The sequence below is a fragment of the Protomyctophum bolini genome (assembly GCF_963924005.1).
Source record: "Protomyctophum bolini genome assembly, chromosome: 19".
NCBI classification, from domain to species: Eukaryota; Metazoa; Chordata; class Actinopteri; order Myctophiformes; family Myctophidae; genus Protomyctophum; species Protomyctophum bolini.
This window is the reverse complement of record NC_137880.1, coordinates 32558498-32574149: the sequence shown is the minus strand read 5'-3', so window position 1 is coordinate 32574149 and position 15652 is coordinate 32558498. Positions and strand designations below refer to the sequence as shown.

Sequence of the window (15652 nt, the reverse complement as noted above, 5' to 3'; positions counted from 1 at the left end):
GTATCGTGAGGTACCCATATCGTCGCACCCCAAGATGCAAAACAAGCAAGGGGTTGTCCTAAGCAGTTCAAATATAAACACTAAAATCGATGCTTTAATTCATGGCTGCAAAACAAGCCTTGAGCTAATCGCGGAAGCGAGCGAGCGAGGACAACCTAGTTCCGTTTTGTCTGGGACTGTGTGTCCCGAGACCAAAATAATACCTGTAAAACACTACCAATTGCTCTGGTTTTCACAACAATTAAAATAATAATACTTGCATAGATAACATCGTTTGTGTGTGTGTGTGTGTGTGTGTGTGTGTGTGTGTGTGTGTGTGTGTGTGTGTGTGTGTGTGTGTGTGTGTGTGTGTGCATGTGTGCGTGCGTGTGTGTTTGTGTGTGTGTGTGTGTGTGTGTGTGTGTGTGTGTGTGTGTGTGTGCATGTGTGCGTGCATGCATGTGCATGTTAGAGGGAGTTCAGCTTGCTGTTTGCTCACAGGGCAGCTGACATGGATCCTTGCATTCACTTGAGGCTCTATTTGCATTAGCAGTCACAACTGGGGGGGGGGATGCTAACGAGTCCGCCATTGCTGCAAAGGAATACAAACGCTGGGTGGTGGCTCATTATGCTAAGCTTATCAGCTCTGCTGATTAAACAAATTAGCCTTTATGATGCAAAACAAGCAAAGGGGTTGTCCTAAGCAGTTCAAATATAAACACTAAAATCGTTGCTTTAATTCATGGCTGCAAAACAAGCCTTGAGCTAATAGTGGCAGCGAGTGAGCGAGGACAAATGAGAGAGAGAGAATCAGTGATTGCAGTATGTCTCTCTTTAAAAATGTGTGTTTGTTCCCTCTCCCTGGGTACGGGGCTGACAGCTAGGACTTCAAAATGTCATGTACGCGCCGGCTCGTTTTCCAGAGTAAACTGAGATCATGAATTATTTAAGGTCCAAGTCAAAGTCATTAAAAGTCACTCACGCTCCGCTGGTGGATTTGCATTAAAAAAGAGACTCATTAGAGACACACAAAAAAGGCACAAATGCTGACACTAGTAGATAGTAGAATCACCTCCTATTTACAGTACCTGCATGCCATTCTGGATGGATGTAAAACAAGCATCCTGTGGTAGAAAGTAAGTACATTTTTACTTAAGTGCAATTATGAGGTATTTGTACTTTGCTTGAGCATTTTCCAATTTTCAATACTTTTATTTCTATTCCACTACATCTCAGATCCAAGTTACTTTGTAGATTTTGATTATTAGTACAAAACATACAGTAACCACTTCAGCCCCCATATACATTTCGGCCTTTTGAAAATAGCCGGTCTAAATCTGTAGATCTGCTATTTTCAACATAATTACTTTTGGTACTTTTTTGCGACCAAAGGTCGCATTCACTATGAAATCCTCAACACACGTCCATCACGCCTCCATATATGGTTGCGTCCATGACATCACGTGATTCTGCACCTTCTTTCGTAATCGTAACCTCCTTGAGCATCTCAAAAAGGGGCTCGTACTTGGTGAGGTATAGTGGCGGCTTATGACCGGCTGTCCATGTTGTTGCGACAGCAAAGGAAGGCATCTGTCTTAATCGGGTATGTTATTCATCAGCAGATCATTCCGCACTGGGACGTATAGACGACATCGCCAGGGACCCTTCCCTATATGGGAATGTCAATCTATGGCCATATTGTGACAGTATGAAGAAAAAAGTGGAATGTCCGCACACGATATAATTCTGCTCCCCATCTTTTTTATTTCAACCTATAAATACAACAACGTTTCGCCCCTCCGGGCTTTCTCAAGTTCACTTTTCGCCCCTCCGGTCTTTCTCAAGTTCACTTTTCATCCCTCCGGGCTTTCTCAAGTTCACTTTTCATCCCTCCGGGCTTTCTCAAGTTCACCTGAGAAAGCCCGGAGGGGCGAAACGTTGTTGTATTTATAGGTTGAAATAACATTCCACTTTTTTCTTCAGTCAGTCAATGTTTGGGTCCAGCACCGTATTGTGAAATTGGGATGTGCATATCGTTCTCCTGCTTTACATATTGTGACAGTCTCATGATAACCAGTGTGGTTGCCGTGACGCGAGTCACACTTGCAAATAAACCAAGTTGGTACAACACAAGGATCTCCATATGTGGAGCTGACTATCATCACCTGGATGTCCATATATGAAGACAACGACACTGACCTCATCAAACCCTGGATAGCCACACATGGAGCCAGCCAGAAACTCTACATCTGACCTCACTGACACCAGATTAATGATGATGTGTCCAAGTTCATGCATCAGTAGATGTATAATTTATTGCCGTATTGAAGGACATATTGAAGCACATATTGAGTACATTGATTACTTACATATTGAGTATTATTGATACCTTTACTTAAGTAAAAACTAAAAAGAGTACTTGTTCCATCACTGCAAGTATCCAATTGCATCGCTGCAGAAATCAAAGACTGCTGTATGGAAATCACCACCTCGCTTCAAGTGAATGGGGGGGGAAGCGAGGAACACTGTATTCTGACCATTTTGTACCAGCTGTCCATCAGATTAGATCCTAGTGTGTGGGTGGCTTATAAGCTAATAGCCCTCTACCGTAGCCAGCTGATTCTGAAGCCTGTCACCTGCTAGATGTGGGAAAGGCTAAGTAGTGCCTCTGGGCTTGATAAGACCTTTTGGTGAGACATCTATCCAGAATGGGAGGCTGTAATGCCTTTAACCTTTTCCTCAGAGTCACTGTTACAGTAAGTGCAAGAAGCAGAACGCAAACCTTGACAAGTGTTGATGTGCTAAATGCTAATGCCATCATCACCTAATGGCTCCTTTTGCCTGTCACTGTCAGGTGGCTTTGAGCTAGCATCCTTCTTTCTTCTTTTTTTGCACAATTTCTAAAGAACTGCACAGGGGGAAAAGTGAATAATATACTGCCTAAAAGGTACTGTGTAAATAATAATAATAGTAATAATTGCGACTGTAGGTCGCAGATTACTATGAAAACCTGCAAAACCTGTCAGTCAGTCAGTCCTTCAGTCAGTCCGTCCATCCGTCACGCCACCATATATGTCCATCAGTCCATCACGCCTCGTGACACTCTCCATTATGGTCGTTTCCATATATGAAGATCACGACACTGACCTCATCAAACCCTGGATAGCCAGAGAAGACTGGATCTTCATACAGATCTGCATATATGGAGCCGGCCAGCAACTCTATACATCTGACCTCAAACTCTTAGATCACCATATATGGAGCTGACCTGTTCTGACATTCCATATGTTGATCCTACCCCACCCTTCCTTCTATGTCTCCCTTTTGACTGATACCTGTCCATTCAAACTCTAGACGGGCTCACCCGGAAGTTATTAGCGCAGCGGCGCCAGGTCCGAACATTAAGGCCCGGCCCTACCTGACAGTACCTGAGCCCTAACTGGACCCTAACTGGGCTGGCCCGAGGCCTTGTATGGCCTTACTAATTAGCAAAGTTTAAGCCCTACCCGGCCCAGAAACGTCAAAAAAGAAGGGAAAAAAAGTCCATATATGTGCATTCCCAGACCTGTTGTTTCAGCTTCTCGCCCCCAGGGCATACTGGTTGCACTGGGTTTAATTTCCCCTCAGGGTTTCTTAATGGTGAAAACATTGGCTCTCACTAACTTTTTGGGGAATTAGAGGTTTTCTATAAGTTAGTGTAGCAATGTCATGACACACTGTGAAGAAACTCCCGGTTCATATCAAGCTGTTCCAGTAAATAAATTGGTCAAAGCTCTGCTTGCATTCCCTCATAATAAATTCATTATCATCCTGGGACTGCAGAAATGAAGACGTTGGCCGTGACTAGGAGCCAAATTAAAGAGTTACACAGCTTGGCTGCATGGTTATCCTGCGAGATGTGAGAAACAGAATTAAAAATGCAACCCTTTTGCTTCCAATCAGGAAGCCCACAATGACTAAGCCAGCCAAAAACAATGGGAGACTTTTCGCACATTGTCTATCTCGCCGCTTACTTGCTCTCTCTTTCTCTCTCTTCCGCCAACATAATTAACTCATTATACACATAACTGGTAGACACATACTGTACGGGCCGTTGATATATTAACACACGGACACAGCAGACATATGTACGCGCCCCAGACTACACAACTCAGACAGTCACATTGACAATATAGGACATAAACACTGCTATTGTGACCGTAGGTCGCAGTTTCCCGTCAGTCCGTCACGTCTCGTGACACGCTCCATATAGGGCCGTCTCCATATATGAAGATCGCCTCATCAAACCCTGGATAGCCATACATGGAGAAGACTGGATCATCACCTGCGATCTGCATAATAAGTAGCCGGCCAGCAACTCCACATCTGACCTCAGCTCACGGACACCAAATTAATAGTTTAACTCCTGCTTCTTCTTAACTGTGGCATATTAAGAAGCTCTGTTGTTTCAGCTCCCTCAGGGTGTCATGGTAATTAGTTATGCACTGGTAAATAGCCAATCCACAACCTGTTGCGGTGCGATGTGTTTTGATCAGGCTATTTTAGGTGTGAGAGTGAGACGCGGCAAGCAACCGAGTATAAATACCGAGTATAAATACAGTGCAGGAATTGGTTCTGGTCGAAGGTGCCACATGAAACATACTGTAGTGTATGAAACATACTGTAGTGTATGAAACATACTGTAGTGTAACTGTAGACAAACAGCAAATGTGCAAACAAATAACATTGTGCAAACGGCAATATCAACCACGTATGAATAAACTCTGTAGTACAGCAGAATCAGCATTTCGGTGCATAAATTCAGTTCAGCAGCAGGCTTGGGCGCACACACGCACACGCACACACACACACACACACACACACACACACACACACACACACACAGAGCAAACGCATTTAAAACTGCATGCAGTTGGCCTTCGTTGTAGCAGAGCAGATGGTTAGTTGTGCGAGCCACATGGCCAGCACCCAGGCTGATGAGGGCAACTCATTATGGAGTAGAAAGACGTAACGGAGTCTGGATCCTCCACCTCTATGTTAACGTCATTCGTCACCACATCCGTTTCTCGCCTCGCCTCGCTTCGCTAATGCCTCCCAACCTTGCTAATGCCTCCAACCTCGATACATCTTGTTGCATTCATGAAGGACTGCGATACGAGTCTTATCTTTCAGTCGGTGGGTAATATGGCGATGAAGTCACATCTATATTACTATTTGCATGCTCAAGATAGAGATGCCAGGTTGAAAGTGAAAAACATTCAATATTGACACACAGCTGACCTGCCCCGAATCCTGGATTTTTTCCCTACCATGTTTTATTCCAGCATGTTGAAAACATGATGCATATGTATGGTTCCACACATTCATTATACATGCTGAGAGCCAGCTGGAATGCAGCGAGGAAAGCAGGGGTGGGTGGTTTGGTTCTGGGAAGAGTTGGGTAGCGAGCATGGATCTCTCTCTCTCTCTCTTTTTTAAAATCATTTTATGGATCCCCACAGTTTGTATAATTCAATGCTAGCCTGATGGCTTGGATTGAGCTGGAGTTCACTGAAGGGCATGCAATTTAGAGGCTTGTTTGCAAACCAGTGTTTGGGCGCCTGTTGCAGCTGCACAGATATGTTGATGTTTGCTGCACAACAAGTGCAAATTAAGCCTGAATGAACGTGTTGCTCTGCTTACAGTATATTATAATGAGCCTATTGGCGACTTGAACCGCGCACGACCCTCGCTCAAGGCACGACGTATACCCCATGTTGAGCAAAGTCTTGTCCAAGTCAGCAGATCAAATGAGGTCTTGTTGATGCTCAGGGCCGAAACACGCGGACAAACTTCTAACTACTGTTTATCCAAGCAACAGGTCGAAAAGACGGCCAACCGCAGAATGTGTTAAGTATAACTTGCACTTACGATGTGGAGCATGATGTAGTCTCCCAGGCGCGGGGCGCTGTCGATGCGGACCAGGATGCCGTCCGTGATGGTGGTGCTGAAGCCCACCGCCAGCCGGTCCGTCCGCGTGCTCGGCCTCTCGTTGTTGGGCCACGTGTAGGTGATCAGGCCGCCGCCCTTACCGAAGATATAGGTGGTACCAGCTGTGAAGACAGAGAGGAGAACATCAGTTATGTCATTGGAGAGATAACAAGACCATAGGGTTAGGGAATCTGGAAGTGGAGAAACTGGATCCATAACATTGAGGAACCAGAGTTAGAACCGTTCCCGGAAAGGTTTTTTATCACAATGAGGGTCCATTTTTAACCACCTATCGCTATAGGGAACCGGTAAGGAATCGGACCATTAGGAGGGCATCGTTAATGAAGTGGAATCGTTACAATCCTAAAGGATCCAAAACCTCTACAAGACCGAGAAAGGAGGAGAGGACGGGGAAGACATTCAGCGAATTCACAGAGGAATCTCTGTGTTCTGGAACCATTCTAACTAGACTCTGGGGAGCATGAGGTCATTACCAAAATGACACATGTCTGACTGAATCTAATCCACACTCCCACTATCGGAGAGACAATTCAAATCCCAATCAGCTGCAGCGGCATATCGCAGCATACGTTCTATTCTGGGACATTTAATGATATTCAACCACCTCCGCCTTCGGGTTGAAGGCAGGCTCCCCGAGCACCATCTCTGACCTCTCCGGGTCTTAAATATAGCGCCTTCCTGGGGAATAACAGCCACTATGGCCAGAAACAGATAAGTCTCCCAATCCTCATGTATAATACATGAGGACTGCAACCAAAGAACAAAAGGCTGGCACACGAAATGAGAGAGGGGTGAGGAACGGAGAAAAAGAAAGAACGAGAAAAAAGAAAAAGGAAAAGAAAAATCGAAGAACCTTCGTTGGGTTTAATTTGACAAAATGTGCTGCAGGGAAGAATAAAAAAAGTGGAAGCAGCCGAGACCCAAGACCAACTGGGGTCTCAGGGAATTCTGCAGAACAGGAAAATGTCTCTCAATGCCACCGCCACTATGCAGATCCATGTCAGATAGATTACATAGTGTAATTGGATCAAACGTGGCCCTGAGCTCCGTCGACCCACTCTGCAGTAGAGTTTGGTTGTTTCTTTAGTTTGTAGTGTACACAGTAAAACTCTGGGTGTTCATTTCACTGAGAGAGTGTAATGAACCCATAATGGTCCACTCTAGAGATAGAAATGAGTTACAAATGGATACAGTAACACGGAGGATTTGACGGTGTACAGTAACCGGCTCCCTGGTTTTCAGAAGGTGGCGTTCCGGTTTCCTGTTCCACTTCATATTCCGATATAGCTTTGATCGATTGGCTCGGCAGCAGGTTTGAATGGGAAACGTTGAGACACCATGTGTTCACGTGTTTCCAGTTCAAACCTGCTGTTGAGCCATCGAATGCTGAACAAGGAACAAGTGTGCCACCCTCTTAACCCATTCTGAATGGGAACCCCTTTTGGTGTTAGCATCATGTCATGCTTTAGCTATTGAAAAATAGCAGATCTACAAGCTCATAGCACGCCACCGAGTGGCGTGCTATGAGCTTGTAGGTCTGCTATTTTTGAAAAATCGAAGAAACTACTGACATTTTTTAGAATCTGATCTCAGGTCAGAATGGGTCCATCAGACCAGTGTGTGTCCAGTGGAAACCTCGTATGAATCTGATCTCAGGTCAGAATGGGTTAAAACCTAGGACTACAGTTATTCACAGAGCCTATAAAGCACCGAAGTCTGACATCACTGCCGCTAGAGGGCGCCATCCCCTGCGTTATGTCATAGGGGAATCTTAGATTGCGTCATATGTGTCCAAGAAAATAAACTAATCAGCCGGGGCGATTTTACTCATATGGATATGAAGCATAATTGTTCTCCAAACACAGACGTTATCAAATGTAAGTCATTATAATAAACACATATCTGCCATAGGTTCCCTATTATATGACCTTTTTAAGAGAGAAAATACCGCCGTGACGCAGGGGTAGTGCGGGGAACGTCAGGACTTTGGTAATTATTTAATTATTATTTATTTAATTATTATTAAAGGGGGAAAAAAATCAAGAAAAAAGTTTCTCTTACGGTTTCAGAGTTCAATTCAAATACAACTTCAGAATACTCCCCAGAGCCCTGAGGTGCATCTGAATTGCAGTGTGCATGCATGGGAAGTATAGCTTAACCAACTCGTACACATTAAAGCAAACAAAATGAAGAGATCAAAGGCATTAGACCTTGGGCAGATAGACTGGTGGGTACATCGATATGGGCGGGTGGTGCAGGGTGGTGCATGCCACGGTGGAAGCCCACTGCAGCCGGAGGATACTAGAAAGCGCTGGGCCTCAGAGACGGATGTGGGACTCGCTAATGAAGTCCCCGCCACTCCTTTGCATCTCTGTTGTATTCATTTAGTTTTTTTTAGTTTTGTTTTGCTTAGCTCGCCTCTCATCTGTGCCTACTGTCTTCCTCTCCCTGTCCTCCGCTCATGATCGCTTAAATTATCTCTCACTCTCTCTCTCCACGCATGCATGCACGTGCATGCGCACACACACACACACACACACACACACACACACACACACACACACACACACACACACACACACACACACACACACACACACACACACACACACACACACACACACACACACACACACACACACACACACACACACACACACACACACACACACTCTTCTCTTCCTCTGGAAGTCACCTGAACATCTGTCTGGTCTTGTGATAGTTGCCCAGCTGTCCCACCGGGATTCCCTATAGAGCATCCAACAATCTGCTCTGTGGGCCCTGAACGCCCCGGAGACTGCAGCGGCATATGGACCAGAAATAAGACAGACTATGGCAACCACACAGCGCTCTCTATTTGCCGCCGGCCACGCCAACAGGTCTGCATGTTGGCCATGATGTCCTGTCCTGGCAATGCAACCCATTGAATACGCCTTTACAGCGTGGCGCTGCAGTATAGCTATACCTCTCTATAAGAGGGTCGGTCTGTGTGTGTGTGTGTGTGTGTTCATCTGGCTGTCTGTCTGTCACGAGGTACAGTCAGATATTAATTAAAGCTGACACACAAAAGTCCTGGTTGACTTGTTTCCATTGTGGCCCTAGCTACTGTATATGCATTCAATTCGTCAACAATTCATTCATTCATTCATTCATTTTCACGCATTCATTTGTTTTTCGATTATTTTATACAACCCGATTTAACCATGGGAAGCTTCATGCAACTGCTTCACTTACAATTTACAATTTAACAGACGCTCTTAATCCATGCAGAGCGATTTACATTAAGCAATAACAAAAAGCATGGCATACATGACATAAAAAAATCGTTATCATGGAACATGCGTAGGCTAAGAACGTGGAGTATCTATATCATGAAACTATATATGTAAACTATACATTACACTACACAAAGAAGAACACTATCCATGCCACCCATGTATCTGCAAACCATTCACTGGCCTCGCCATCCAGCCACTATCCGGCCCTCACAGGCACTCCACAACACGGTTCAATAAATCACATTCACACCCCGGCGGGGTGGGGTGGCTTGGGGTTTCCCACCCACCGTGCCCTGAGTGTGAAGTAAGATACAAAATGGCCACTGTGCTGTGACTATGGTCAATGTCTGCCTCTCGAATGTCTCCATGACAAATGCCATCGATTTAAGCTCCTGTATACTGTACACTGTACACTGTATACAGTGCAGTACATGGAGCATCGCCCGACCTCACACAGCGCAGCCAGCATCTCGACCCCCTCTGCATGGTGGTGGTGGTGGTGGGGGGCCCACATCACAGGCAGACAGCGGGGAGCAGGGTGCAGCGAGGTCATGCCAGATCTAGCCCTGCACTATAGCTGTCTCACTTGCCATGAAAAGTTTCATGAATCAGTTTCAACCCCCTGCAAAGACGTTAACTCACAGCTATAGGGCTATACCACACACAGTCATCTTCTTTTCTGAGGGTGGAGGGGAGGGGCGACGAGCAGCAAAGATACGAGCACCCTGGGGAGCCAATTACCACATTGAGGAGATTTACTTAGTGCATGTAAGAAATACAGTGTTCCGTTTCTAACACACAGGTAAAGCTGCGAACGCACACAGTAAAACTCGTAGTGTTCATTTAACTCTGAGAGTGTATACAACATGTAGGCAAAATGAAACTGTGACACACTCACAAAATTAAACTGACAGAGGATTATATTGTGCACAGTCTGCACAGGTGCACAGTCTGCACCGTGCACACATGACAGACCCACAACGCCAGCATTCCATTGCCTGCGCATGCACACACGCACACGCTCACACACAAACTCGAGTCATGATGACACATTTTCACATGCAATCACACGAGGCTGTGTTTCTCTCCATAGAGATAGACTAGACAGAGAGAACCTGCGATAATAGAAATGTATCGCATTTCCCTAACAACCTGCTGAGCACATGCAGCAAGGAAACAGACTGCGCACGTGCACGTGCACACACGCACGCACACACACACACACACACGACACACAGTCCATTCCCACTTCGAATGGAGGATGCCTGCTGCATGATTCATAATATCACTGCTGGGCAGAAACCTCGTATCTATGTTTGAAACGTGGTTAGCTCAGTCTGTGGGTTTTATAAATATTTATCCGATGAAAAAGTATTAACAAGAGCTACAAAAACAACTACACTGGATCCATCTGAATGCAGGTTCTACCCCCCCCCCCCCCCCCCAACCATTTCCTGAAAAGTACAGTGTTTCTTTTTTTACATAAAGGGGTTCCGCCCGACGGCGGCGATATGCGCACACACAAAAAATGATGGAGAGGCTATAAGTAACGAACAGATAGTGAGAGAGGACGACACGGCGGTGGATGGATAGCGGCCGGCGACGTAAAGTAAAATGGAGGATGGAGGATGGAGGATGGAGTGCTACCAGAGCTTGTGAACCGGAACACCCAAAGCGTGTTACACAGAGCAAAAGGAGGCTTTGTCCTGCCCAGTCAGGCCTGAATACATGGGCCTCACATAATTGAATTTTCTGCTATTTTATTAGGGGAGTAAATAGATGAAAAGGGGTGGTGGGGTGGGGGGGGAGACTTTATCAAGAATTTTAGCATATTTGTCATTTTTTGGCATACATAGTGTACAATACTGTTATGCTCAAATCTCTCATCTCTGCATCCTCGCATTTGCCCTCACATCAATCATAGTTTTCAACGGCTTTTTCCCCCCTTCTCCATTAGGTGTTAGCGGAATGCAAATTAGAAGGTGTGAATAAAAATAGGAATACAGCCTGCCACCGTTTTTCAGCTACCGTAGAAAGATATCACTAAATAATCATCTAATAACTTTGACAGAAACTTTTCAAAAAGCCCGTCGAATGCAGGGAGCAAAGTGCAATAGGAGAAGAAGACAATCAAATCTGTAATTCAGTTTCCGGGAAGATAATTTGCCTTTGCCAACCGCCACAGAAGAAAGAACTGTGAAATCATCTGAAAGGTGATTTATTTATATTCTCTCTTTTAAACAACACCTTCCTCCCTATTCTCTTGCTTGGCGACAGTCAACTAATGATTCTTCTACGAAGCCTGACATACTGTAGTGACCTTGTATAAATATATTCTCACCTAGGCAATCAGCTAAAAGCAATCTCCATTCCCAGTACAATAATGTGGGGCTATGGAGTAACCTTGTTGGCTTGCACACTCCTCCTATATCTCCCTCTCTTGTAATTATCACAGGATTTTGTTTGTCCTTTGCATAGTACAAACAAACATGAACTAAGCAATAAATCCATTTTGTGTGTGATGTACACAGAGCTGAAATGAAATGTCAAACTACGATACAACATGCATGCTGCCTTTAAAATGCATGGTGGTATTATTTTCACAGTTATGAACTCCCTGGGAAAAAAAAAAAAACTTAACTAACTGCAGGGAAAATATCAAAGGAATCAAATCTACAAACAGATTACAGTACAAGATGTTTTTTTCTGGATCAGAGGGGGCTTTCATCACCATTTCTGAATAATATAATCTTGTCATAGCCAGTGGGTATTGGAGACAAGCCATTTGAAATCTAACTGTAACACATTGGGCCGCCATTGATTTGGGAGTTAATGGAAGGGAGACGGCAAACCGTTTGAAAACCTGGACTTCTGCCCGTTTAGTGGAATGTATCAAAATAAACGAAAGTATATTTTTAGATGTACAAACTGTACTATGTGTGTCAGTACTCAACTTGCACTTAATAAACAAATACTTAGTTGACCTACAGGCTTGGCTTTTGTACTTTATACCTCCCCTCTAGACCACATGTCTTGGCCAAATATAGCCGATCTACAAGCTCACAACGCATTGAAACACGACACGTTGTGAGCTTGCAGATCGCCAATTTTCGTCGATGAGTTCACCTCAGATTAGGGTGTTGAAGTGGATATCCATTAAAGACTTTGTCAGCACTTGATCACCAGATTCTGTTAGAAAGAAAAGAAACTAAACAAAAAAAACCCTGAAATGAGTCATTAATGAGTAAAGCTGTGCTCTAAAGGCACACATTAAAGGCATGTTGCTACGAAATTATCTCACAGGAGGGGAGAGAGAAGAGACATGAATGACTGATGCTTTTCAAATTAAGGCATGCTTGTACAGCATGCCGCTGAAATGCACTGCTGCATTTCCCTGTGTTGTGATTCATCACCTCTGCAGTGCGTGCCTCTGTTTAGAGATTTCAAACACCCGGGTCAAGGCCATCGGCCTCCATTTCCCAGAGACCCCTGGGGGCCCACGAGGGCAGACAGCAGGTCAACACACCCGTCTGAGGGACAGAGCTGTGTCCCTCTCTCCTATACAGTAGCCTCCAGCAATGCCAACACCAAGGAAAGGAGAAGGAACAGGGGAGAACAGCTAAACAGCTCAATGAAAACATGATGTGTATCTTGGGATGTGCAAAGCAACAGCCGTGGCTCGTGTGGATCTCAGACCTAACGTGACCCGCCTGTGATGTCATCTATGATGTCAGCATCTATGGTTTCAAGCGAGGATAACAGCTCCATTGATTAACATTATTGTACGTTTTACTACCCAGTCACACACTCTATGCAACTAATATAGTCTTCCTTGCACTGGATATACTTTGGCATCGGACCGTAGGATACAACTCGACATAACAGTGTCTTTGTGTCTGTCGCACAAAGTATGTATGAATTCTTACTCGCGATGCTCAAAGATAGAATGCTAACAAAACACACACAACGGACACACATCTCCTGTCGCACATGCGCAGTAGACTATCCAACAGGTCACGCATGCGCAGTGGACTATCTGACGGTAAACAATACTATAATATAACCCCAAACGTCCCCTAAACACACACAGAAAAATACAGAAACCCCCCAACTACTTTAAAGACACCCCAGCCTATGTAAAATAAACCCCACCTTACTGGAATCTCTGAAGTAAAAACATGCACGTAAGTTGCTGAAAGTGAAAGTGCGTCACATCATGCCCTGACTCAAATGTCCACCAGATGGCACTGACCACACATACATACACGTATAAAATATAATGCAACATATAAAGCTATAATTCCCACAATTATACAATTAAAGTCAAATATTTCAGAGATTATAAACAATATGCCGACAAAAATAGAATAAATAGCAGAGGTACTTATGTGGCCTACAGGCAGCATGCATACAAAGTTGGTTCTAATCTGTCCTTCCTTCCTTCCATATATCCATCCATCCCAAAAACTACTTTTGATTAGATTTTGGTATGACTTAAATGCAAGTTTGAAATCTAAATGCTTATCCATCATTCACACAAGACTAAAAACTAAAATGAGAAAAAGAATGCATATCACGTCTGGTTTAGTCCATAGGGGAGAAAATAGTCAACCTCACCAGGCACTCACCACTTGGTTGCTAAATCAAACATCGTACCACAGATTGTATGCATAAGTATTGCATGTCTTTCATGCAGCTATTTTTCTGGCATATCACATCTCATTCAAAATGAATTAATAAGTGCCTTTATTGATAGTATCAAGTGAAGATGGACAGGAAAGAGGGAGAGAGAGAGAAGGGGAGAGACATGGTCGTCATGAACGGGACTCGAACACGCAACACGCTGTCAGGCCAAAGCCTATATATGTGGCATGCGCCTGCTGGACCATTTGGCCAGCGGGCGCCCTTAAGCAAGTGGGGGAAAAAAAGTTCCTACAATCGATCAACCCTCACCACAGCAACATGAACTAAAACCATACAAAAGGTTGAACATAGTAATATACTGTAGCACAAGGTCATGTGCAGGGAAAACGTTTATTTTTACACCATTATAAAATTGTTGACTCAGATTATGACTCAGACATTACCTCCCATGCACAAACAAGACAAACTTGACTATTGAGCTTGTTAAACTTTTTCACATCATGAAAATGAATCAATACAAGCTGGAAGATGTTATTCACATCTCTCTCCACGAGTGCACACACAGCTATCGGACGGGACGCAGCAGGGCCTCTTCAATGCTGCATGTCTGCTATAATTGGGAGTTTGGATTTATTTGGGCAGCGAGGGCACCACGCTGGGATGGCAACCTCCTGGTAGACTGCTACAGTCTGGCCAGTCTGCACTGGTCAATTTATGGGCCAATAGTGTGGACTATTGCGGACTCTCCTCGGGACATTATTGACCAATTATGAGACACCCGCAGTGAGTCAGCGCGTGTGCGTGCGTGCAAGTGTGTGTGTGTGTGTGTGTGTGTGTGTGTGTGCGTGCGTGCGTGCGTGCTTCCAAACCACACTCTTTTCAAAGATGGAAGTCACTCATTCCATGCAAGGGACATAACTATAGCTGGTATTGTTAAATAAACTAGACAAACGCATACACGCACGCACAAACCCACGCATGCACAAACCCACGCATGCACAAACCCACGCACGCACAAACCCACGCACGCACAAACCCACGCATGCACAAACCCACGCACGCACAAACCCACGCATGCACAAACCCACGCATGCACAAACCCACACACGCACCTCCACTCTCACGTATATCCCCCCCTCGTTATCTCTGGGGTTTTACATATAGTGCTGGACCCCTGGGGGGGGACTGGAAAAAAGAACACACACAGTTTGATGTAGCTGAATATTCTTACCGGAGAAGAAAAACCTACAAAAAAATTAAATAATATACAGTATATACGTATTGTACATACTGTATATATCCCGAAAGTGAGGCGGACAATATAATTGCCTCCTCAGTCACGTTCAATAGAGCTCCATCAGGGCAATTCTTTCTCCGTGCCATGTTTAATACATGTGGAATTACTGAGGCTGCCGTCCTTCATGCAAACGACAATAAAGATGCCTTGACACAGGAATCGAATTGTGGGACACTGAAGTGTGTAATCACTGGGATTTATCTCCATTTTACAACCCCTCATCATTTCATAATTCATATTTCCAACTGTTACCCCCCTCTCTCCGCTGGGATGCGGGCGAGGGACTCGCTAGTGATTGAATGTTCTCTCTCTCTCTCTCTCTCTCTCTCTCTCTCTCTCTCTCTCTCTCTCTGATCTAAGCGCAATGGAGAAAGTTACCACAAAAGATGAGGAAAAATAGATGCAATTACAATGTGCATGTCCAGTACACATGTTCCTACGAGAGTGTTTTTGCAATTCTGTT

At 44.6% G+C, this 15652-nt stretch overlaps 1 protein-coding gene across 2 annotated transcripts in view; it reads right to left on the bottom strand.

Annotated features, from left to right (window-relative positions):
* The window catches only part of nrxn3b (neurexin 3b), a gene marked incomplete at its 5' end in the record, with an annotated part of 388331 nt that overhangs the window by 83563 nt on the left and 289116 nt on the right, over positions 1–15652 (bottom strand). For both annotated transcript variants that reach the window (XM_080791154.1, XM_080791155.1), the window contains one exon: positions 5890–6071. In XM_080791154.1, the coding sequence (XP_080647280.1) occupies positions 5890–6071 (182 nt within the window). The remainder of the gene's footprint in view (positions 1–5889; positions 6072–15652) is intronic.